The sequence below is a fragment of the Hydra vulgaris genome, chromosome 01, assembly GCF_038396675.1.
Source record: "Hydra vulgaris chromosome 01, alternate assembly HydraT2T_AEP".
NCBI classification, from domain to species: Eukaryota; Metazoa; Cnidaria; class Hydrozoa; order Anthoathecata; family Hydridae; genus Hydra; species Hydra vulgaris.
This window is the reverse complement of record NC_088920.1, coordinates 47,886,162-47,913,645: the sequence shown is the minus strand read 5'-3', so window position 1 is coordinate 47,913,645 and position 27,484 is coordinate 47,886,162. Positions and strand designations below refer to the sequence as shown.

Below are 27,484 nucleotides of genomic sequence, written 5' to 3'. Positions count from 1 at the left end.
TAACCAATCGTAGTACAATAGTTGTCCTCTATGAACAGCACTCTTTTTCATTTCCTATAATTTCAGTGGTTCCTTAAGGTTCTATCCTTGGCCCTATACTTTATTTAATTTACATTAATGATCTCCTAGAAATTCTCTCATTTAAGGTGGCATTGTTCGCTGATGATACTACCATTTATTCTTGCCTTGATAAGAAGTCAAGTTTTTAAATGTTTTTGCTAAAACTTGCATATTTTGTTGATACACAAGGAACAGGACTGATGACATTGGTAGTACACGGTAAGAAGGGGGCAGGAGATATGCATCCCCCCATCCTTGTTTTATATAGAACTTTTTTTTAAATTGACTTATTGTTAAATTGAAACTGTCCCCACTTTGAAAACCATGTTGTGGGCCCTGATGAACCAAAAAAACTAATTGCTATTTATTTGTAAAATATATTTTTTTTATTTTCAAATGTAACAAAATTTTATGGTAAAATTATTAAAAACCTTTAATAATATTGTTTAAATATAAAATATTTGTTTGTATTCACTATCCCCATTGCAAACGCGGATCGATAGGGGGCATTATCTATGGGGGCAACCCCCTTAGATATTTTTTTCAAAGGTATATATATTTAACACAGCAAGTTCTTTGAAAACGTAAGTAAAATAGGGTGGCTGTTTAAAAGTAGCATAAAATTTTAACCCGCGAAATTTTAGTGCGGAATTAGTCTCTTAGGGAATACTTTTGCAATCATTTTTCATGTAGTTCTTCAAAGAGAATTACTTATTTTGCAATAGTTAATTATTATTGCGAACGAGTGTTATAAACGATTTTTCCGAGAGAACTGTTTTCATAACAATCATTACAGAAACAATGCAAATATTTTTTTTCATTTCTTCTGTAATAATAAAATTATGAAATTAAGTAATTACAACGTAATAAAAGGCGAGCATTGACTCAGTGTAATCAGGTTAGAATTAGACAAGAGACAAGAGAGAGAAGAAATAAATACAAAGTCTATCACAAAATAAATAAAAACTGATTTTCTAGTTCAAGAAGTTATAAAAGCGAATGATGTAGACACTGTTGTTAAAATCTGGTGCAAAATGTGTGCAAAGCATAAAAACAGCATTAACACTTTAATATTGGGGGTTGCTAGAAATTCTTTATAAGCTTTTTCAAATGGAACTAATGTTGTAACGCATTATCAGGTTTATTATTTATAATAAATAGTACATTATAAAGCTAAATATATATATATATATATATAACTTTGCATTACAATGTAATCTTATTTATATTACAGTTTATGAGGCATTTATCAACAAAGGCACATAAGGAGGCAGCGCAATTAGAGGAAGTTAGTAACTCTTCTTCTATAAGTAAAATAACTGAATCTGATAATCCAACAACGAATGCAGATAACTCAATAAAAACATTGACATTTGAAGCATGTTTAAAGTTGATGCGCACTGCATATGAAATGGCAATGCATCCTGCGATTCCGCATAGTCATTTTGAGGTACTTGTAAAAGTTCAGCATGTTAATGGTGTCAAACTAATGCAAGATAAAATCAACAAAAATGCTGGTACTTTCTTTACACATACACACATATCATTTTTTGTTGTTTAACACTTTAAACATATGTTTATATATATAATTTTTTACTTTTCGATATTTTAGTGAAATCTTAAATAATCCTTTTGAATAACTTTTAAATTTAGTTTCATTTTTTATTTAGCAAGATAATTTATCCATTGCATTGCTAAGGCAATAGATGTGAAAGTAGAGACTATTATCGCCAACAAATCTTTTATGGCTTTGCTGTCTGATTGTAGTCAAGTGCGGAAAACAGGTAGCGAAAAAGAAGCTATATCGGTTAGAGTTGAAAATGCCGATATCCTGTGTTATTTTTTTTGTTGCATTATGTAATATAGTGGGTTTCGGAGGAGTTGATGTTGACTCCTTAAAATTGGCATTGGATAGTGTCTTTATTGAAAACGTTATAGCTAAATGCAACATTCCATTATCTATTATGAATTATCGCACAAAGTTGAATCAGCAACAGCTGATGGAGCGATATAGTGTGCCTATAGTGTGTAGTATCTGGGTATATATATAGTATATATACCCAGTATCTAGGTATTTATAGTATCTGGGTGTCTATAGTGGTGCATTAACTCAATTAAAAAACACACGCCCATGGTTAGTGAACACACACTACGTTAATCACAGATTGGAACTTGCAATAAAAAACACTATAAAACAGTTTAAATACTTTATGGATTGTAACAGTTTTTATATGACTCTATTTTATCTTTTGAAAAAATCAGGTAAACTGAAAGAGTCATGCAAACATGCTGCCGCTGCCTTATGTATACAGTATTACAGGCCTAATAAAATTCAAGGAACCCCATTTGCATTGCATCGTGCTTAGGGTTACACTAATCTAAGGCATAACTGGTCGGCTTATCTAGTTGCTTTACAAAATACACTAACTAACAAAGGGTATCGTAAAAAAACAAGGGCCAAAATACAGGGACTCTCAAGAAATTTAGGAAATTATGCCTTTTTATACAAAACCGGAATGTACCTGGATATGCTTGAGGCAATGAGCCCTTTGTCGCTTTTCTTTAAAATAGATGTTTTATTCGTAAGAAGTAAATTGTCAAGACAATAGCTCAGTTGACTGCACTGACTGCAGAAGAAGCATCATTCAAAGATAATCCTGTGTGGTGTGTTCATGACATGGCTTGATCTAAAATATTGGACAGACAATCAAGATAATGGATGGGAAAGTATTAATAATTTTATGGAGTATTTTCGTGAACCACTTGAAAAAGCAAACTACAAAGAAGCAATGAAAAATAGAAAACTTGCAAAATTGATAAGATTGTTTTACTATAACTCACCTTTCTTAGAAAATTGGGAAAAACTATTTACATACAAAAGAATAGATTTTCCGAATATCCTTTTATTATCGGAGTTAAGCCTCTGCTTAACTTTGTCGAACAGCTGAGTAGAAAGATGTTTCAGTACACTATCTACTATCTGTACAGACCATCGAATCAGTATGAAACATAGTACCATGGAACAGTGCATGTTTATTGCTGGAAATAGCCATATATGGACAGATGATGAGCGTATTGATATATTAAAAGAAGCAGTTCATAAATATTTGGAAAAATGTAGAGTTGTTAAATTTCCTATTCAACCAGAAATATTTAACAAAGAAAACACATCTATAACTGATATTGCAGAAATTAATACAAATATTAAACAAGAGGCTATATCAGTTGAAAGTGAAATAAGTTGTTCAGAACATGAACTATCGGGTTCAGATAAACAATATCTAGAATCTAGCAACAGTGATGACTGTTCCAAGGATGGTAGCATATCGGGGAGAGATGAAGAACATGTTGAATCCATGGACGATGACTACTTTACCAATGATTGCAATCAAATAATTTAGATTTATTAATTTTATTCATTGTTATTTTTAATGAGTTTTTATTACTTTTTCCACATTAAAATTTTGTTTAAAAACTCAAATAATATATTTTAATAATAAACAGCAATTTATTTACTTGTCTAAGTATTGAGGAATAACGTCATAGCAAAAACCTTTGTAAAAACTAAATCAAAAAAAAAGTTTAACTAAATTTCTTGAGAGTAAATGATTAATTAGTTTCTCTTTTTGTTTTCGTTAAATTTATATTATTTTTAGTCTTTTTTTCTTTGACTTTTATCAAACTTCGTAGCTGAAAATAACAACCCTAAAAAAAGAAAACAAAAACATTAAAAATATTTTGAAAAAAATATGTAGAATTTTTTCTTTTTGTAACAAAAATTTTTTTTTTAATTTGTAAATTATACTTTTATTTAATTTCAATTTTATATTTTGTTAAGATTTCATCTCTTTTTTTTAGTATTATTTTTTATTCTCTATGGATAAGTTCAACTTTCCTGCAAAATATTGCTGCGGTCAGTTTTCCTGAAAAAAATTTTTATGCGTGGACAAACAAGGCATGCCACTGCAAGCCTTTCCTGGGAAGGCCTTCATATCTGGAGTGGATCTTTGAATGATGCCCTTTCTCTTTTAGACAAGGTGCAAAAAGGCATTGTAAACATAGTTAGACCTGCTATTGCAGCCAGCCTTCAACCATTGTCACATCGTTGTAATGTTGCTTCTCTTTCTTTTTTCTATAAATACTATAATGGGCGCTGCTCTAAAAAGCTAGCGTCTCTTGTGCCATCTACTAAAATTCATTCTCGTGTTACTCATCATTCAATTAAGTCTCATCCGTTTACTGTGACTGTTCCTAAGTGCTCCAAAAATTCTTATTTGTCTAGTTTTCTTCCTTGAACATCAGTTCTTGTTTTCCTGATTCATATAATTTAAAAACTTTTAAGTTGTCTGTTAATCATTATCTTGCTTTATAAACTTCACCTTTTCTCTTACAGTTACCTCCAACTCTAATAGTGGTTGCTAGCAGCCTTGTTGGAAGTGTAGATGTTGAAAAAAAAAATGTTCCTATAAACATTTTGGAATTAAAAATAAAAAACTTTTTCAGTAGTAGTAAAAAAAACACTTGGCCAAAAAGAGTGGAATTTCATAATAAATTTCATACAAAAACATAAATTATAAATTCTAGCATTAATTAATGAACAAAGAAAATTTGCCTTTTTTGCGTTAGGCGTACCCTATGAATTACAACTGTTTGTTGTAAGTAACTTTTGGTCATATTGGTCTAGATAAATTTGATAATGCACATGGGAGTCAATAGATTTTAATGTTAGATTTTAATGTCAAATGTTTGAACCATTTTTCAGGTATGAAACTTGAAAACCTAATATTGCGCATTGTAGATTTCATTGGGTTAAGAGCAGAGGAGGTTGGGAGGGGAAAAAAACAAACTATTATAAACTATTATAAACAGTATTGCTCAATTTAACGCAAGGTGCTTACAGCACTTATAATAATTAGCACAAGGTGCTTATACTGCTTACAGTACTTTTAATAATTTTTACATTGTTTTATATTATTTGTTTTATATCATATTAATTATAAGTCTACATTGAATTATTTAAAAGTCAAAAGAGTATCCTACCTAAACCTATTATCATTATACCAGACCTCAAAATTATAAAAAATAAGATTGGTAATAAATTGATAATGATAAGTTATTAAGTGTGTGTGTGTGTATATATAAATATATATATCTATGTACAACCCTCCGAATTAGGAAAAATGAGGTCGGCAATAAATCGCTGACCTCAAACTGTTAGAGGTCGGCATCAGGTTGCAAAAAAAATTTGACACAAAGGGGTTACCATAAAACATAGAAATGAGGTCTTATCAATATTTTGCTAACCTCAAACACTTTTAGGTCAGCAGTTAGTTAATGCTAACCCTAATTCCGAGAGCTGTATGTATGCATGTAAGCATGTATGTATATATATATATATATATATATATATATATATATATATATATATATATATATATATATATATATCAGATTTCGCTGCGTAGCGAAAACGCGTAGCGCATTTCTAAGTAACTCAACTCAGCAAATATATTTTGCATCGTTAAAAGTTATAATGCGTCACTCGCGTCTTTTCAAGTACCGCATTGTAATTAAAGTTATTTTATTAACGCGTTAAAAATCATACAAACAGTTTGTTTTTTTCTCACTATAACAAAAGTTACAAATAAAATCTAAGTTCTTATTAAAAAAATCATTTTTATTATTTTTTTCAAATATGAACTAAATTTTATTTTGAAAAAAATATTTTTTTCATGAAACGTAAAATATTTGTTTATTTTCTTATGATTTTATATTTGGTTTTTGGTTATTTTATTAACTGTTAATACATTTTTTCTTATTTAATTTGTGAACTCTTTTTAATAATGTTTTTAAACAATAAAGTTTTTTTTTGTTATTTATCAGTTACCGATAACATATTCGTGATCATAATTTATTTTCATAAATTAAATGAACGTCATTAAAACTTTACGTTATTGAATTAACAATAAACAAAATATCTTATTAATAAAATATTTACATCAAAATAAATCGTGCATTTTTTAAACTTATTATGACTAAAAATAATTTTTATATTTAAAAGGAATTTATATATTTAATTCCTTAAGATAAAACTTAAAACACTTTTTTTTTAACTAATTTTTAATAACAAAAAAAAAATTATGAAACAAACTGTTTCTTTAACAAAAAAATCTATTATTTTACAATTGCGGTTAAATTTACTTACGACTTTATTTCTTCTGAATAAACGTCACGTTAACGGTAATCAAAAGATAATTTAAATATTCTAAAAGATATAAGTTTTTGCGTAGCGCAAAACTGCTGAACGCGTAGGCAAATCGCCTTTTCGCAAGCAAAATGGGAGCTGCATAGCGCTTCTTAACAAGGGCTGATATATATATACATATACATATATATATATATATATATATATATATATATATATATATATATATATATATATATATATATATATATATATATATATATATATATATATATATATATATATATGTATATATATATGTATGCCGTATTTCAAGAGATGTTTGATATAGTATTAATTTTTACTTGCAAATTTCCTAATTCACCAATCCATTCACAATCATTGCCAAAGTTGTAGCATCTTACTTTGAAGGCAAGAACTGTTCTTTTACAAGCTTTGTCTGGATACACCTGAACAGAACAAATGACATAAATATTATAAAAAAAATTTCAAAACTTATTTAATAAATAATTTATTACTCAACCATTATCTGAAACATTTTGGTTACTTAAATACAGTTAAAGTTAATCTTTTACAAACAGGTATAAAAAAACTGATAGAAATTATGTAGTAGTAATGCAGTGTAGTTATAGATCAAACTATACACCTAGCTTTATAAGCAAGATATGCATACTTTTTGATTTTTGGAATAAGCATATTTCATATCAATAGATTATAACTTCAATTTTGATAACCTTTTTAATTAAATGGTCATAAGTTAAAAAAAGATAGCTATAAAAGCAACAACGTTGTATAAAAATACAACATATAATATAAAAATATAAATATAACAGTTATAAATTATAATGATAATTAACATTATTTAATATAATTTTAATGATAGTTAACATGAATTATCTTAACTTTAATGATAAAATAAAACATAAATGATGTGGCTTCTTTAAAGACAGTAAACTACTTTCTAGCTTAAATCTTTTTTTTTTTCAGTACAAGAAAAACTTTTTGAAGTAATCAAACAAAGAGCTTAAATCTTTTTAAATTTCATCATTGTAATATTGAACTGTCAATATATTCTAAAATTAAAACATTTTTTCCCCTTCCCCTAAACAGTGTAGTGGTTCAGTAGTAGGAGTAGTAGTAGTAGTAGTAGTAGTAGTAGTAGTAGTAGTAGTAGTAATAGTAGTAATAGTAGTAGTAGTAGTAGTAGTAGTAGTAATAGTAGTAATAGTAGTAGTAGTAGTAGTAGTAGTAGTAGTAGTAATAGTAGTAGTAGTAGTAGTAGTAGTAGTAGTAGTAGTAGTAGTAGTAGTAGTAGTAGTAGTAGTAGTAGTAGTAGTAGTAGTAGTAGTAGTAGTAGTAGTAGTAGTAGGAGTAGTAGTAGTAGTAGCCTTATGTGTAAGGATCTCAGTACCTTAATCATAAGTATGACATGTATATATATATATATATATATATATATATATATATATATTTATATATATATATATATAAATATAAATATAAATATATATAAATATATTAATATATATATATATACATATATACATATATATATATACTTATATATATATATATACTTATATATATATACTTATATATATATATATATATATATATATATATATATATATATATATATATATATATATATATATATATATATATATATATATATATATATATATATATATATATATATATATATATATATATATATGTATATATATATATATATATATATATATATATATATATATATATATATATTAATATATTTATATATATACTATCAATGTTTGCGGATATATATCTCCATAAACAGTGGTATTATATATGTGTATATATACATATGTATATATGCATTATGAGATGTATGTAGTACAGACAAAATAAAAAAGTGAAATCTTTTCTATAAGAAAAAAAAACTAACACTATTGTCTGCAAGTTTAAAGAGAAAATCAATTATATCACGTTGATGACTTTCAGTCACACAATATTCTTCACTTTCCTCTAATCCTTCGTTATTCAAATAAGCATCAACTACATTTTTTTCACGAGATGAATGCTCTTCAAGTAAAGTTTTTAGGTTCACAAGATTTTTTTGTTCTGTATCCATATTTGAAAAGGAGGAAAAATTACCAAAAAATTCTCTTGACTTTTGCTCAGAAAAAAACGTCAGGGGAACATACTTGGATAACTCTTTTAATGAAAGATCTTTGTTTTCTTTTATGACAATTTTATGATCTTTATTTTTCATAGTTGGAGTTACAGGTATTTCGTGTTTTTTTTCTTCGTCTTCATTTTCATTATTAAGAACCAATCTCTTAACATTATGTGATTGATTGTTTGACTCTAAATGATTATTATCTTGTTGATAGCTTGAATTTTTATCTTGTAGACTGATTAATTTGAATTCATTTTCTTTATTAAAAGTATTGGAATCGTTTTGAGATAAAGTTTCGTTACATTTTTCATCTATAGTTATATTAATCTCATTTGATAAATTATTTAAATCATTAAAATCGTTTTTATTAACAGTATTTTCAACATTATTGTTAGAACTAGATTCAACATCTGTACTAATGTTTTTATGAAGGCTTGAAGTAGGCCACGTTGTATTAAGAACTTTATCAATATCTTCTACACTATCTCCATTTAATGCAAATAATGGCATGCTTCTATAAGGGGTCTTTTTGGCTTTCAAAACCTTTTTATCATCAAGTGTCGTCAGTGATAAACTGAGTTGTTTCCCTAAAGGAAACATTTTGTTTATATTTGATTTCTTAAATGAAACGTTTGGGTTTGAAGATAAAACAAAATCATTCCCATTGGATGAGTCTTCATTTTGATAGCTCTGATCATAATTGAAATTATCTTGGAGTGAGTTTAAGTCACCAGTACTGACAGCTTTTTTAATCTCAAACGTTTTATGAAAAAACAAAGGTCTGCGATTATCCCAACTAAGTTCAGCTGAACGTCTTTTATGATGAGGAAAAGAAAAATCATTATTTCCATTCATGCTACCAGAATAATAATAGGATCGCAATTTAACAACTTCTTTCTTTTCGTTATAAAGGGGGTTACCTCTTGGAAAACTTTTTGACTCTATCAACAATGGATGTAAACCAGCATAATTAGCTTTTGGTGATATTTGCGCTTCAACTACATGATTCTTTGAACTTGCTCGATCAATTAAGTGAAATATTTGTTTTTCAATGTTTGTGTCAGGTTCATCACTGTCAACACTTTTTATTTTTCTTAACCTCTTCAAAAAAGCCATACATTTGCAGAACAGAATATTTATATAACTTTTTAAACAATATAAAACTATAAAAAAAACCTCTTTAATATTTTTAATGCAAACTGCATCAGTCTACTTTAAAATACAGAAAATTATTTCAAGCGTAAATATAAATGTAACTATGGCAAATTATCTGAGAAGTTAAAAAAAAGTATTATTTTCAAAGAATTAAAATGCTTTGTAAACATTAAGCTGTTTATTTTTAGCTTTAAGCATATTCCTATAGTTAATCTTTTTTTTCCAATAGTAAATCAAAGTATCCAAGCAACAATGATGAGTTTTTTAATGTAGCTTCCTAGCAACAATGATAAGTTTTTAAAGATTTTAATGAAATTTCTAACAGCTATTGTTATTTAATCACAATTTGTTTCAGTAAGTTTTAAGTTTCTATCAAATTATATTTAAGTAAAAAAAACTTTAACAGATAATATAACTAAAAAAAATAACAAAAACAAAAAAAAATAAAACTTGTGTAGTAATGATTCTGGTGATAAAGATATACCAACATAATCATTACTACACAAGCTTTATGGCATCAGAAATTTACCTTGTCTCGTGTTAAAACTCTTCTATCAATAGGACAAGTTGAAGGAGATTTTCTAAAATAATCAAAAATATTTTTGAGAAACTAAATTCTTATGGTAAATTCTTAAATTCTTTATATGGTTTTTTATTTATATTTTTTAAACAAACTGTCTCCTAAATAACTGTCAAATCTTTTTTAAATAATTACTTAATAAATAATTATAATATTAAAACAAATATAAAACTATTTAAAACCAAATTAAATTTATATTGACTTTAATTAACTATTTATTGCTAAATAAAAAATTATAATTATAAATACAAATTTTTGCATTTCTGGTTGACCAACTTTTGGAGAAAGTTTCATTATAAAAGATACTACTCAATATACAGAAGTATAAAAAATAAACAAAACATAAAAAAATAGTTTTTGCTGTCTCAAAAATTCAAAGTATGAAAGAATAGAATAACAATATAAATGAGAAGCTTTTAGTAAAGTTTTTAGCTTTTAAAGTCAAGTCTCAACTCTATGGGGGTGTTCACAGAAAATTATTCTTATGAACACAAGCTGAAAACCATCCTGGGTAGACTGGACAGCTTTGATACAAAACTTAAATAGCATTTGTTTGATTTTTAAATTTAAGTCATTTGGCCATATATGTTTCTAAAACTTTAACATTTGTCTTTTTTTTTTTGCTCGTTTATTATTAAATATTTATGATATTTTGCTATTATAAACATGCAATAGTAAAAATTTAAAACTATCAAATAATTTTTTGTAAATCGAAATAGTTTTTATTAAACTTTCATTTTTAGTTTTTGAATTAAAAAATTGACATGAATGATTATTTGTAAACAAACATCACATAACCTTAAAAATGTCTTGCTTGAGTAAGATATTTTTTTTATATGTACACAAGCTGAAATTCATCCTGCCTGTCTGAGTACCTCTATTAGGCGGGATGGTTTTTCTCCATATGATCAGCTTTTTAAGATAAAGGTGTTATTAAGTTTAAAAAAGTTAACTTTAAGTTATGTAAAGTGTTTAAAAAATTAACTCTGAGGTAAAAAGGGTATTTAAAAGTTTAAAAAGCCAACTCAAAAATTATAGACAAATAACTAGTTTAAAATTTAAATAGAATCTGATTAAAAATAAGGAAAAGCTGAAAAACATTTTTTTAATGCCTCTCAAGTTTTTTGAAGGAGTTTAAGATGCAAAAAGAGTCCCATGAAAAATACAATGTTATCATAGGAGTGGCTATGCTCTTGAGAGTTGTTAACATGACAGAGTGTTAGCAAGGAATATAATTTTTACTGTGTTTTTGCAATATTGGGAATATTCATTGCAACTGTTTTACAAAATGTTAAGAACTTTTATTCATATTGTCTTATTACATCAAAAAATTAAATTTTGAAAAATACCTGTATTTTGCCTCTATTTGACTACATAGAACATTTTGCTTGATTTTTTTATTAAACCAGTAATAAGCATAATGACATGAGAAACATGCCTTTTATACAGATGGTGCTTGCACATTAGCCAGAGATTAAATTCCTAATCGCACTTTTCTTCCCCATTTAAAGCTTTCAATTTTCAAAATAGGAAACAATATCGTATAGGTCAGATTCATGTAAAGAAATACTAATGGCAAGTCTTATATAACTGAAGAAATTTTTTTTTCCCTGATGTATGCCTTTTAATCTTAGTGTCAATGTGAATCACCACTTCAAGCCACTTACTATGTCCTTTTACTGCTTTTAGGTGATATAGGTTTATCCACAGTGTTGTTCTTTCTGCTCACAGTTTGTCTTTTGGAACTTTTGGAAATCCTACTTTACTTTAGAGCATCTCATTATTTCTTTATAAACTATTACAAACATTAATCATTTCAATCAATTATTAATCTAACATTGCACTACTGTTATTATGTTACAAATTAGTTGAGTTAGTATGTCAGTTGAGAAGTAAGTATGTATATAACTTTTTTGTATGGATTATATATATTTTTTCATTTATTTATTCTGTTTTTCTGTTTAGTTAATAATAATTCTTGATTTTTGATAGCTTAAAACAGTAAATTTTGAATGTGATTTCTCTTCTGTGACAGCCTGAGTCTCACAGTGGCTGATGAACTTTAATCCAAACAAAACCTTTTTTCTGTTGATTACTGCTAATAATTATTGGGTTCTTTATATACTCTACCTTAATCCGCTACAACTCTTTTAATCCCTTTATGTCTTCACATATTATGCTCAACTACTGACATTTCATAAAAACTATATACCCAATTTATTGCAGAGTTGACCCTTGCTAAATTACCTCTCTTATCATGCTTGCCATTTTATTAACCCTGATTTGATTCCTTGCCTACAAAAATCTTTTATTTTCTCTTGCATAGAATACATTGTCAGGGTGTTAGCCAGCCTGATGGCTTTTTTAATTAATTTCGGTAGAATAAATTAGCTGGTGAAGTAAACCAAAAATAACAACAACAAAAATCAAAGATGCAATGAAACGTATTATATATTTTATATTTGCGTAAAACATAAACGAAGATAATTAAATAACATTATAATATTATTAATTATTAACAATATTTTTTTTTTTTTAATTTACTAATACAAAATTTACGTAGATATTTAATGTATATCTGTAAATTGAAAAAAAAAAATTAGTTTTTGTATTTAAATATATTTTTTTACTTAAATACCTAATTTACTAGATATTTAAATATGCCGATTAAATTTTGTTGATGCCCTCATTTTAAAATACTATAGCATCTGTATGATATTTTGTTAACTATGACATATTTCCGTTAAATGATCAGGTCTGTGAATCATGAAAAGACAAAAAAAATAAAATAATAAATTTTGCGTTATCATAAAATATAAATGTTTGAAGCAAAAAAACCCAGACCGTAGATTTTTTTTTTTTAAATCTTTTTAAAATCCCAATTGCTTGTCTAAATTCAAATAAGATTTTAAATAAACACGATTTTTAGGTAAAATGAACATCATAGATTAAAAAATTGATCTGTTCCGATCGTTTATTGGCGCTTTTTCTTGATTGCAAGTTTTTTTTTGGTCGGAATTCTTGTATTTTTTGTAAAAATTGATAGAAATATTGTATTTTGATAACTATATAAAGCTAATATAGGTCAGAAACGATTAGAACTAGGATCTATAGAAAATTAAGGCACTTTTTCAAAAGATTTTTAACTAAATTCAGTTAATACCGATGAGCGAAAGTGATCTAAAGACTCCGAAATAGTATTCTTTAAATTCAATATTATGGGTAGTAAAAAGGATTAGAAAATTATATAAACTAGTAAATCAAAAAAAAATTCTTTTTTCAAATCCATGCTTTATGCAAGCAGAATTCTATTGGGCCTAGAAATTCTTTTTTTGTTATCTTTTGTAGAAGGAAAAATTACTGTTTTTTTTTTTTAAATTTAAAAACTACTGTTTTTACTAAATTTTTGTTTTTTAACTTAATAACTTAAGACTTATTACTTAATAACTTAAAACAATAGGTTTTGAATCGCTGCGCTTTAATGTCTTCGAAACTGCAAATAATTTGCAAATCAATGATTTTTGTGACGTAATACGCAATTCATATCAAATACATAAAATGTATGGGAAAATACAAATTAAATTTTTGTTAACTTAATTAACTTTTTTTGGTCAAATTTTTCCATTTCCTTGTATTGTCATCGAAAATGATTAAATGTGCAAAATTTGAGCAAAATTGGTTGAGAAAAAAGCTTTCAAAAATTGATTTCAAATTTTGTGGCACACAAACATATATATATATATATATATATATATATATATATATATATATATATATATATATATATATATATATATATATATATATATATATATATATATATATATATATATATATATATATATATATATATATATATATATATATATATAGAAAGTAACCTTATATAAAGCATGGAAAAAGAGAAAAGTTTCTTCAAATATTAAAAAAACCTGAAGCGAAAAAAAATATAACAGATAAAGCTTTTGTTTGGACAGAATATGCTCATGAATCATGCTTATTTCAAATAAATAAATGCGAATAATTTGTAAATCACCTTAACTACACCGAGTATTTAAATTAAAGTAGCATTATATTTGACGGAAATTAGCGAGCCAACCAAGTTTTTCAATTAAAAGTTATTAAAATTTTGGAAACTTTAATTTAACTTTCATTTAAAAGCTATAGATTTAAATAAGTTTTTTAACTTTTGAATGTATCTATGATAAAAATTGTAATATAAAATATGATGAGCAATAATAAGATTACCTATGTAAGAAAGTTAAGAAAATTTTTTTAAGTATTTTAATATTTTTAATTTTAATATGCTAAAGTATTTAAAAACTGAAATATTCAAAATCTTTCCATATAATTAGGGTTGTCAAACGTCTGGATTTTACGAAAATTAAAATTTTACGGATTTTAAAAACCTGTAATAATTTTTTTTTAGTGTTTTCCTTTGTAAAAGCCGTAAAGTTCTGGCATTCCTACGTATAACGTATAGTGTTTTTTATCCACTGTCGTCAATTAAAAAGTTGTTTTAGCAAGTTAAAAAGTTACAAGAGGATCTTGGAAATCGTCAAAAATGTTTTGTTAAAAATTAAATACTATTTAGCATTTTTTTTACATTTATAATTTAAAAATGAAAATAAAAATAACAGAAGAAAATATATGTAACTAATCATTTAAACCATTTTAAAACTGTATTTAAAAGCGATATACGCAATTAAAATAGATCAAAGTTTCAATGAATAAATTTATTAATTTATTCATTAAAAAAGTTGCAAACAACTGTCTTTTGTTCTTTTTTTCTCTCTACAATATTAAACAAAGGAGATAAGCGATTTAAAAATGAAAACTGACGAAGATTGCTCAAAATGAAATAATTAGAATTAAACATTTATAAAATATAAAAATATTCCTGAAAAATAAAATAGAAAAATATTCCTATGAATAACCCAGCAAAAATAGAAAATTTTTATTGAAACTTAATTGTTTCTAAAAAATTGTATCAGTTTCTAAAAAATTGTATAATTTTTAAAATGTCAGAATGTAATGACCTTTTTTTTTTTTGGCAGCACCAAAATTCCCAATTTCACTAAAACGCTGTATGAATTTTTTTCCTGGCTAACACCCTGACTGTCATATTTGGGCTGGTTCTTCTAAATGATGCACTTCACCTTTTAGGTGCAAAATCTTTGCTTTAGCTTGAACTAACTCAGCTTGGAAGTTTTATCCCAAAAGATTGCATCAATTTCTCTTTTCTAGAAATACTACCAGGGCCGCTGCTCAAACAAGCTATCCTATCTTGTTCAACCAATCAAAGCACAACCTTATTAATCAAAGCAGAATCTCACGTTAAAAAAGTCACATCCTGACTTACTGTTAGTGTTAATTTATGCTCAAAATACTTACACTCTTCTTCTTTTTATGTTTTAACATCTTTGGAATTTTCTTCTATCTTCATATTTTCTTGACTTATACAATTTTCAATTTTACTTGTAAACTGTTGGAAGTAAATTTGCTATTAATAAATAAATGATAAAATGAGCTGAGATGAGCAGACAAGATTAAGATGAGGTTCTAAAACCTCAAGTATTTCAAATTTCATTAGATTATACAGGATGGTTATTAAACAGGCTCATAAGTTACGTTATAATTTATTTAATGAACAATATTTTTTGTGATTATATATATATATATATTTTTTTTTTCAGAACTAATTTATTTCATGCTTGAAATGCATATTTTAAACATGAAATAAATGTCTGTGCAAATAAATTACAGATTTTTCAGCAACATGAGGCCGTGTCATTTTCTGTATTCTGGAAGACCTCATACAGTTTGAAATGATGTAAATAAGTTTGGAGGGGGGAAGCTACCTAAATGGCTAATATATAAAACAAGAACCATCCCAGAGCTTAAGCCAAATATCTGAGAAAAAGTGAGGAACCTAAAACTAAGAGAAAAGTTATAGAAAATGCTCAGAGAAGAGCACATTAGATCCAAGCAAACAATGGGCACCGTTGGAAATTTATAAATTTTAAAACCATAATCTAAATTTTGTTAGTATATTTTCAGATTTCGCTCTCCTGGAATCTCAGTCACATAGAAAATGAATGTGAAAAATATGAAAACCATGATTACTGAAAAATATTGAAAACCATCAAAATTGGCGCTTTTTTTAATGAGAGAAAAGTTGCAACGTTTTTAGGTAAACAAGAGTCCTACTTTTTAAAAATACTTAACCCTTAAAGGACGGGAAAAAAAAGTTACGTTAATGAAGGCTGGGGTATTAAACTACCCCAACTAAAAATATAGGTTTTTATACAAAATATGTTGAACTTTTTAAATTAAAATGGGTGCTTTTAACAAAAATATCAATTTTCTCAATTTTTTTTAAATAAAAGTGATATTTGAGACAATTTATTCAAATAAAAACAAAATATATCTTCTATATAAGGCAACTATTGCAAACAATTTTGCTATGAGCCTTGCAAACAGAATGGCTACATGATGCACATTGCAGACGGGTTTTTCTGTCATGAACACGAGGACACATATAGCATCTTTTTATATGCTGCTCTTGTATTGGTTGACCTTGATTTAAAAGGCTATTTTGTGCAATTACTTGGCGAAGATTATTATTTGCAACTATTTGTGGAAGATTGTCATTTGCATCAAATTTTTTAATAAGACTTTTTGATAATTCTTTTAAAAATTCTCTTCTTCTATGAGAAGCCCCATTTTTATAATTTGGGTGAATTGATAAGAATAAAATCAAAGCATTGTATGCTGCAATATCCAAAATATTACAAAACATTGTAAATGGCCATCGGTTACTCTTTCGGCGACTCGAGTAGCACCTGACAACCTGGTCTAATGTGTCAACTCCACCTTTATATTTGTTGTAATCTAGAATAATATGTGGTTTTTCATTATGGTCCACCACAATGTCATTACTGTGATGGAAGGTTGATAATAATATTACTGCTTTGTTTTTCTTAGGTACATAAGAAACTATTGTAGAGTCATTTTGAAAACCAAAGATGCTAGAGTAAACTGGTCGATGTAAGGCTGGCAATAACTTTTTTGGTATTTCTCCTTTATTTTTTTTAATGGTGCCAGTGTATGTCATTTTACGTCCTAGCAATGCACGTGCAAGATGAATGTTTGTAAAAAAATTATCAGCTGTTATGTGTCTACCACTTCCATTTAAGTGATCAGTTAGTTCAAGAACTACTCGTGTACCTTGTCCAACATCACGTGCTCCATTTACTCTACCAATATACGGTTGCAAGTTTATGCAGTAAGAGGTTTCAGCATCACATAATATCCATATCTTCATTCCATACTTTCCTGGCTTAGTAGGTATAAACATCTTAAATGGACAACGTCCCCTAAATGTAATTAGTTGCTCATCGACAGTGAGATATGCACTTGGATTGTAGTTGCTCTTACATTTAGTAATAAACATTTCCATTATATTTCTTAAAGGTGCAAATTTGTCTTCAAACCTGATTTCTTGTTTCTCTCTCATCAAATCGAATGCATCGTCGCAAGTTAACAAATCGATCTCTTTGCATTGAAGCCGAAAATATTGGTATGCCATCTAATCTACTCTAAAGTTCTTTTATGCTTTGGTTTTTAGAATGGAACACTCCAGCTAGAAGAAGAATTCCAATAAACTCATAAAGTTCATTTACTGTTGTGTCAATCCATCCTTCTAGTCTTATTCTACGAGCTTCAGCATTAGTGCAGTTGACAATAATTCTAATCATTTCTGGTGTTATAAAGAGTTTAAAGGCAGTATCCACACTTTGGCCGCAAACCTGAGCTGCAAACCTTGTTGGGCCAGTTGGTTGTCGAATAATATTGTGTGCAGGTGGCTGAGCAGCATCGACACATGGAAGTTTACTCCAAATTTCCTCACCATTCTTTGAAATCATGTTTTGATTTAATATGTGATTTTCCTGAACAACTTCTTCATCACTTTCACTAGAGATAATAGCATCTGATTCATCGTCAGCTGTAATAATATCTTCTTCATCATCTGTAAGATTTTCGTCAGCTGAGTCATCACTTGAAGATAATTCATTTAAACTAAAAATTATATTATTAGCCTCGACTGCAGCATTTCTTCTTGGGCGACTCATTATATTAGTTTTATTTATTCTAAAAAATAGTTTCAGTGTTTATCAAACAAAATATGTGAAAAATATATAACAAATTAATATAAATATTTTTGACATAAAAACAAAATATATGCAACCTGAGCACACTATTGTTGCTACAGTGATTGTATATATATAATGCATATATAGTATAATTTACTCATGAAAAAGATAAATAATACCCCACACCTATTAAAAAATAACTAAAACACAAACAAGTATTAAACTAAACATGATTCATATAACTATTTATTGATTCACTAACTAAAAAATGGGAAAACTTGCATAGGGTATAAAAATACCCCAACCGTCTTTAACGTAACTAAATTTTTAACAAACAATATTATTGTCAATTAATTAGTAAAACAAAAACATTTTACACTAACATCTTCCTTAAATGATAATAAAAGATGTTCTGAAGTGGCAGTTCAAATAGTCAAAATTTGTTGATGTGGCAGTTAAAAACAAACTCTTCTGGGGTAGTAAAATACCCCGCCGTCCTTTAAGGGTTAAGTAAAAAGTAAAAGTAAACTAAAAAAAGTAACAAATTAAAAGTAAAAAGTACTAAACCAAAATACTTAAGTAAAAGTATAAAAGTACAGTGAAAGTACTTTTTACATTACAAAGTAGAAAGTACTTTTGTGCGAAAATACATTGCAATCAAAAACTGTACTTTTATCTGGAAGTAACTCGTTATAAAGTAAAAAAGTAAGTCTTGAAAGTAACGAAAGTACAAGTATTGCGTCATAAATGTAATTTGTGTTAAAAATTGTGTGAGTTGCAACTAATTCTGTTGATAATGTGATTTGTGTAATAAAAAGATGCAAAAATATATTAAATTAAATGAAAATAAATGTACTGTAATAAACTAAAAAGTAAGTATTTATTTAATTTATTCAAAAAAAAAAATTTAATGACATTTGGGATAGCAATTGCAACTTTTATGATTTTCAAAATTGAACAGATTCAAGTATAGAAATGAAAAATTATTAGCAAATCTTAAACCATGTAAAATGGCTATGGATGCCATGAATGGCAATTATTTGAACTTGAACATTGCAGAAAGTGCATTGGAGTTTTTGTTAGAAGAATTACAAATGAAGGAAAGTTTTATTTGTGGTCATTTGGCTCCCAATTATCTTAAGTTACGTTTTCTTCCTTCCTTCAAAAGAGAAAAGATAATCTAACAAATCAAAGTCACTGATCCTAATGATTTGACTGCTGAAGAATTCAACCGCTACATTACGATTGGATTTAAATCAGAAAAGTTATGCAAATTAGAACATGTGTTGATGTGCCAACATCGATTCGATATGAGCAAAATTTTTCAATTTCAAGCAACGTAGTAAAAAACGGGAGAGAATGATAGCTGCAACTTTGACTGAAGTCTTATGAAAAGTTTTTTCAATAATCAACTTTAATAATAATAAAAAATTATAAAACACAAATGTTTCAGAAAAAATCACTTTGTTTACTTAGTTTTTTATACTTTTGAAAAATCTTGGTTTTATCTCGGTTTCATAAGAGATCTCACCATGGTATGGACCGAGAACCAAGATGAAAAAAACCCTGAGATTCTGAAAATATAATGCCAAAGTTAAATAAAATCACAAAGAAAAAAGTTGTTAAATAAATCATGTTACTTAAGCCTGACCCTATATAAAGATTTTTTACCTAACAAAAAGTCCTTCCAAATTCTCATATATTTTTAAAATTTAACTTGTGACTTATTACAAAAATAATTTTAATTTTTGCGAAAGCAGAATATCAGTTAGTTTAATATTACACAACTTTTAGGAATTGATTAATTGATAAAAATATTTTATAAGTGATAAATATAATTTTTGTTCTTTGCCTTAGACACATTGAAACAAAAGCTTTAACCCCATAGCCTTAACCACCATTTGATTTGGTGTACAAGCACCCAAGAGTTTCAGTTTTTGCCTGAATCAAAATATTTGATCCAGCCACCTCAAGGCCACATAAGTTTCTTGGGCATTAAATTCAGATGTATAAAAAATTGCCTAAATTCATTTAAATTAATAAATACAGGTAATTAATAATAATTTTTTATATTTCTGATAATTTTATTCGACTTGTTACCCCTGAAAATAGCCAAGTACAAATTTTTAAGTAAAAGAACCAAATATTTTTAAAGTTATGTGACTTGAAACCTCTAATTAAATGTTGCAATTCTGAGGAGACAAGAGGGGCTTGGCCAATACCTGGTAAAAGTAAAATGGTCATATTTTAGGATCTTCTTGGAGCCAGAGGTTAAAATTTTACAGGAATCGTTATTTTAAGTTTGTTTTTTTTAAAAAAAAAAAAGCATATTTAGAAAGATTTAAAAAGAAAGCCTATTTAGAAAGGAAATTGAGAAGAAAAATGCATCTAATTGAATCTACCTTACCAAATATCCAAATAAATTTTTTTATCTTATCCCGCAGATAAAGTTTACAAAATTGATAGTCCAGCTATTATAATGACTTTAACCATGCGAAATATTATTACTTGAATACTGCCTTTGATTTTAGAAGGATTTGTCAATCTTATATTTTTCAAGAGAAAAATTGAAAACTGAGCAAGGTAAAAAAGCAGTAGTATCATAGTAGTAGAGTACTGACCTCATAAACCAGAAGTTCTGAGGTCGATCCCCACCATGTCCCTGGTAGTACCATGCTCAACTTGTTTCTCTGTGCAGCGGCTTTATTTCTAAAGGTTTTAATATTAAAGAGTTGTGAGAAGGTTGTAGGGTAGAGATCTTTTGGAGTTAAAGAGTTGAGAGAGGGTTGTAACTACAAAAAGTAACATCCTCGCTGTAGTGGCCTTCTTGGCCTTAAGGTGATGAATATCATTTTTTTTTTAAATCAGGTTGACTTTTTAAATTCAAATCATGGCCTTGTAAAAAAAAAAAAACTTATATTGTACTTCTTATATTGTATGCTTAGGGATGAGACTTTGACTGATGTTACCAGTCATTACAAATATAGGACAAATAAGGAAAAAATTATCATGTCATATACATTACTAATGTTGACATAAACTTTTTCAACAGAATTGCTTTTAAGAAAAGCACTGGACTGGATTCATTAAAGAGGTTGAAGGACAAAAAAATTAATGCACTAATTGCTACTAACAAAGTATTCAATTTACTGTATTTTTCTTCTCATGCTCAAAGCATTGAACATGTTTCAAAACTGGTTACAGAGGCTAGCCTCCAAGTATACAGCAGTAGGTATCAGGGATGCGGAGTCCCAAAAGGACTCTGGCTTTATATCTCTACTTTTTCCAAGTCTGTAGTGTCCAGAAGCTCTAAACATGTTTGTTGACTTATGATCTGCGACAAGAAAAAAACTCATGAGATTTAAAGACTTGAAACTTATTGTTTTTAAGCCCGGAGTCCTGGAGTCCCAGAGTCGTTGCGGCCATTATACTTAAGGACTCCGGTCTCAAAAAATGATTGTTCCTCTAACCTGAAAGCCTTAACTTTTTTCCTATTAGTAGTCCATAAACTTATTTATATTTTTAGAGCTCCTGGATACCAAAAACTAGGATAAAGTAATCTTTTTGTGACTTTCAAATCTGGAGTCCTTTTTGGGACTCTGCATCCCTGGTAGGTATACAGCAGTATACCTTTAAGTATACAGCCTCCAAGTATACAGCAAGCAAGTTTGTCATAAATATATAAAAAAAATAAGTTCTTACAATTAATGTTCACCGTCATAAAGTTACTATATAACTTAGCTACTATTCTGTTAAATAAACTTTTTCTGAAGTGATTACGTTCTTAAAAATAATAAGGTCTTTTATTTTAATAAAGGTCTTTGATTATGAAGACCATATAAAAATTGCCTTATCTAACTTAGACCATAAAAAAATTGCCTTATCTAACTTTTTGAATTACTCTTATTTTTGTTTGTCTTTTCATTTTATTAGCTCTTCTGTTTGCTTTACAACCAAATAAAAATTGCCTTATCTAACTTTTTGAATTAATCTTATTTTTGCTTGTCTTTTCATTTTATTTTCTGTTTGCTTTACTAGATTATATTATAAAAGTTATTTGGTATTAGCTTTCTTTGCTTCTTTTTTAGCTGTTTTTGACTTTTATTTTTTATTAATAATTTTTTTATGAAGTTGATTTGAAAATACAAGTAAAGCTGTAGATAAAACTAACAAAGGTTTTTGATACCTTATATTGTAGTTTATATTGAATCTTGATACCTTATATTGCAGTTTATATTGAATATTGATACCTTATATTGCAGTTTAGATTGAATATTGATACCTTATATTGCAGTTTAGATCGAATATTGATACCTTATATTGCAGTTTATATTGAATCTATCTTTACATTGAAGTTATGCAGTTAGTAAACAACTTTAGAATCTATTTTTTTAGTTGCTGAATTATGTAAATAGAATTTCTAGATTTTTATGTTTTTTAGTTTTAGTTTAGTTTTGTATTTTATGTTTTAGTTTTTTTTAGAATTTTTCTTAACTTTTAGACACATAAGAACTAAGTATGAATGATACTATAATTAGAATAGTTAATAAATTCAACACATCAGTATTAATATAGCTTATTTTAAAAGTATTGATGCTAATATTATTTTTGTTGATATTTATACATACATAATATACATAACAAAAATTCATATACAAAAAAAAAAAAAAATAATGATTTAAATAACATCAATAAGAGATTTATATTAAAGAAAAAAAAATTCTACTTATCAACTAATTTCTGATTTATCTACTAATGCCTGATCCTCTAGAACAATGTTAGCTCACCAGCTCACCAGTAAGTTACTATAGTTTGTGTTCTGCTTTAACATCTGGTATTATGTTAGCTCAGTGACTGACAAGAGACTACAGTCAGACTTTTCACTCTAATTTCCAGTTTCCCTTTAGATAAATGTTTTTCTTGGTGTGTTTAAAATCTCTTGGGGAGAGTGTCGGAGTACTGCTTACAGAGGTGACTTTTTTTTTGCTACTAAAAATCAGGTCAGGTTCAGAATCATCATGATCACCCTGTTACTGGTAACACATAATCGAGTACAACCTGCCCCATATCCAAACCGATTTCTATGCAAAGACTAGAAGAAGTTAAACTTTGACTTAAAACACTCTTGCTTTAGGGCTTTTGATTGAGTAAGTAAAGTTAGAGACAGTGAATATAAATAAAAATACTCTAACTTGGGCAGTACATCTAGCTACTGTCTCGTCAGAGGCTTCCTAGGCTGCTTTTTAGGGTTAAGCAGAAAAATTTTAGGCGTAAGAAGAAAATTTTTAGAGTTAAGCAGAAAAATTCTGTTGACCAGCCTCATGGCCCTTTCTTTCTTCTATTAAGCTGACATTGGTCTAAACCTATGTTATATTTTTTCTTTCTTGTCTAGAATGATGAAAGCTGGATCTTCTTGACTCTACTCATGGGATTTTTTTTCATGGACATCCTAATGAGAGTATAGCACCTAAACTCAGTTTAATAATTCGAGACCATAAAACTGTTGAAAAACAATGAAATACTCTGATGTAAAAATATCAGAGTTTATTAGTGCCTAAACATAAGAGTAAACGCGGTTAAAATGCGGTAGTGGTGTAGTGGTAGAGCGCTCGCTTCATAAGCGAGAGGTTCCGAGTTCGTTTCTCGCCACGTCCCTGGTAGTACCGCGCTCAACTTGTTCTCCGCGCAGCGGCCTTGTTCGTCAAGGTTAGTGTTTCGGAGTTAAAGAGTTGAGAGAGGGTTATAACCACAAGTAGCCTCCTCATCTGTAGTGGCCTTCTCGGCCTTGGGGAGGTGAATTATAAAAAAAAAAAAAAAAATTAAAAAAAAAAAAAAAAAAAAAAAACATCAGAGTTTATTAGTTTATTAGTTTATGTTGTGCATAGATGGTGTCCATGTTAGTGCTTTTGGTGTGCATTGTTGAAGCCGCAAAAGGAGTATTTCAACTTTAGGTTAACTGGCAGGACTGAGGCAACTGAGTAGTTCATTGCTTAGGTTGCATTTACTACCTATGATTGAGTCAAGTTCTCTAATAACTTAAAACATAACTAAAGTACCTAAATATATTATACATAAAAAACCATCATCACCACTGTTTAACTTTATCTTTTACAAATATTCGCGGTTTTTGAAGTTACTTTTTATCAGTTAATCTTGCCTCATAAAAAACTACCAGACTTACTCTTTGTGAGATTTATTTAAATTTCAACTGTTTCAAATTTGGGTCTCAATGGCTAATAACCCTTTGTTCGCAAAGACTCTAATAGTCATATGCATGGGCATATACTTAGACGTTATTTCACCTATTTGCCATGAAATTGGGTTTGAATCCACTGATCATTCTTTTATGCACTTCTGTTTAATACCTCTTCACTCAATCACCTTTCTTTTTATAATTCTTCTTCTCAAGAATGCAATCTTTTCAATTTTATTTCTGATCAAATCGACAATGCTTTTCTCTTTATCCTTCAGCCAATATTGTTGTTATTGGTGATTTTATTGATCGTCACACTGGCAATGGCTTGGCACTAGCACCACTGATCCTGCTGGCTCTAAAGCCCATAACTTTTACATTTTTTAATCTTTTAATCAGATAGTTAATTTTATGACTTGTTTTTCAGATAACCTTTATCACTTACCTTTACTCCTTGATTTATGTCTTGTCTCCGACTATAGCTTTTGTCAGTTTCAAGTCAAGCCTCATTCTAGATTAGGTACTATAAATTAACAAATTTATAGTACCTAATCTTGAGATATAGACTGTATTTACTTAATAAATAACACATCATTTCTCAGACATGTCTTTAACGCAACATTTCTCAATAACATAGTACATCAACCAACAGTATCAACGCTTTTCAGTAAGCATTTGATTACACTGCGCTTCTTTTTTTTCACCAGCATACTTTTTATTGGATTCATTATGCTATTAAATTTTTAAATTGATTTCTGTTGTGTCTTTATTGTTTAAATGAATTGCATAATCAAAATCCCTCAAATAATGCGGATTCTGTATTAACAAAACTAAAGGATCATGTAGGATTGTGGGGTCCAAATTTGCAGGTTTGTTATTCCTATTCTTTAAATTTAACTAATGTATCAGTAATTAGTTTTTTTGTCTTTTGCACATGGCTTTCACTTTTTAACATATCAACTTTAATATTATTCTGCCTTCAATCAATTTATTTATCAATAAAAAAATTATTTAAATCAATCAATTTTTTTATACAAATTTTATCATCACATTTAATCAATTTATTAACACAATAATTATTATTAACATAAATGAGGAGATCTATATACACATATCAAAACAAATGTTATTAAATCTGGCCAAATGACCATATTTTGGACATTTATAACAATGCACTTCTTGATGATTATCTTCTTGTATTAATTAACACATTCGATTTAATAGAACAAGATGCAAAATTACTGTTACCAGGCATAATAAGAAAGACGCCATAATAAGTAAGCACTTTTAGTTGAAAACCTATCAGAAGAACCTCAATTGAGTCACGTGAAGAGTTTAAGACAAACATTTTTTTAAAAACCATCAATAACCTTATTACAAATTTAAAAGAAAGAGCTCAATGCTATCAGGAATCGAATGACAAATTTGTATTGTATTTGAGATTCGATATAGATAACCTGAAGAATTGTGTTAATTGTCTGGTGGAAGACTACACAAAAGAAATTGATGATAATTTATATGCAGAAATCGAACATCTTCACCTGTATTTGAAAGAACATTTTAATACTCATGTTCCTGAATTATCCAATTGGGATATGTACAAAAGAAAAACACAAATGAAGGCTACATTTCCAAATACTGAAATCATTCTTAGGATTTTCTAATATTTCATGATTTTCAACTGCTCTAGAGAAAGGTCTTTTTTAAAACTAAAATTAACAAAAAATGATTTGCAATCAACTATGTTACAAAAAACGTTAAAATTTTTTCCATTATTATCAAGTAACGCAGACAAAATGAAGTTAATTAATATTGATTTATTGATTAACGATTTCGTTAATGAAAAATACAGAAAAAAGATTATGCAGATTTTAAACAAGATTTAAAAAAAATTGAAATAAAACTTTTAAGTACATTAAACTAAAATTTTATTTTTTAAATCAACATTTTATTTCTAAGTATGGGGCCGCAGTTTTTTTCGGCTTAAGGCTCCTAAAACTATAAATCCGGCTCTGTATATATATATATATATATATATATATATATATATATATATATATATATATATATATATATATATATATATATATTATATATATATATATATGTATTGTAGTAAGTGAACAAAAATTATTGCATAGAACAACTTTTAAATAAAGTTCTTGTATGGAATCATTTATATATATATACTACTGTGATCAAAAAGTAAGGTGAATTTTTTTATAAAATGAAAAATCTTTATTTATTCTTCCAAATCTGTATCGTCCCCCTCAAAATAATCCCCCCCCCGGCCCCAATGCACTTTTGCCAACGTTTTTTCCAGTCTTCGAAGCCGAAAAGTCCTCGGTAGGGATAGCCTTCAATGGGCGTGCCGATTCACGTTGGATCTCTTCAATGGACTCAAAACGATTTCCCCGGAGTGGTCTCTTGAGCTTTGGGAACAGCCAGAAGTCACACGGTGCTAAGTCGGGCGAATACGGTGGTTGTGGAGCAACATGGGTAGAGTTTTTGGCGAAAAACTCACGAAGAACCAGTGCTGTGTGCGAAGGCGCATTATCGTGGTTCAAAATCCAAGAGTTATCAGCCCATAATTCCGGTCTCTTTTTGCGAATAGCTTCACGCAAACGTCGCATAACGCTTAAATAATATTCCTTGTTGACAGTTTGGCCAGTTGGAAGGAATTCGTAGTGCATGACACCACAATAATCAAAGAAAACAGTCAACATGATCTTGATTTTTGAGCGACTTTGACGTGGTTGCTTCGGTCTCGGCTCGCCTTTTTCACGGTATTCACTCGATTGGTCGGGTGTTTCAGGGTCGTATGCGTAGACCCAAGTCTCATCGCCAGTAATAATTTGTTTGTAGATGTCTTGATAGTCAGAAAGCATTGCTTCACACGTTTTAACGCGACGCTCTTTTTCAAAGAAATTGAGAAATTTCGGCACCAAACGTGATTTGAGTCTTCTGAGGC

The 27,484-nt window shown here is 28.1% G+C and overlaps 1 protein-coding gene across 2 annotated transcripts in view; it reads right to left on the bottom strand.

The window, feature by feature from the left end:
- Window positions 1–27,484, bottom strand: part of LOC100197701 (TNF receptor-associated factor 4) — a 38,224-nt gene that overhangs the window by 9,758 nt on the left and 982 nt on the right. Inside the window, exons 2-3 of one of the 2 annotated variants that reach the window (XM_065788416.1) lie at window positions 10,114–10,165; window positions 6,610–6,714 (exon numbers count right to left, since the gene is read on the bottom strand). In XM_065788416.1, coding sequence (XP_065644488.1) covers window positions 6,610–6,714; window positions 10,114–10,165 — 157 coding nt within the window. Of the gene's footprint in view, window positions 1–6,609; window positions 6,715–8,195; window positions 9,720–10,113; window positions 10,166–27,484 lie in introns of those variants that run through there. The other variant, XM_065788415.1, reaches the window with a different exon arrangement.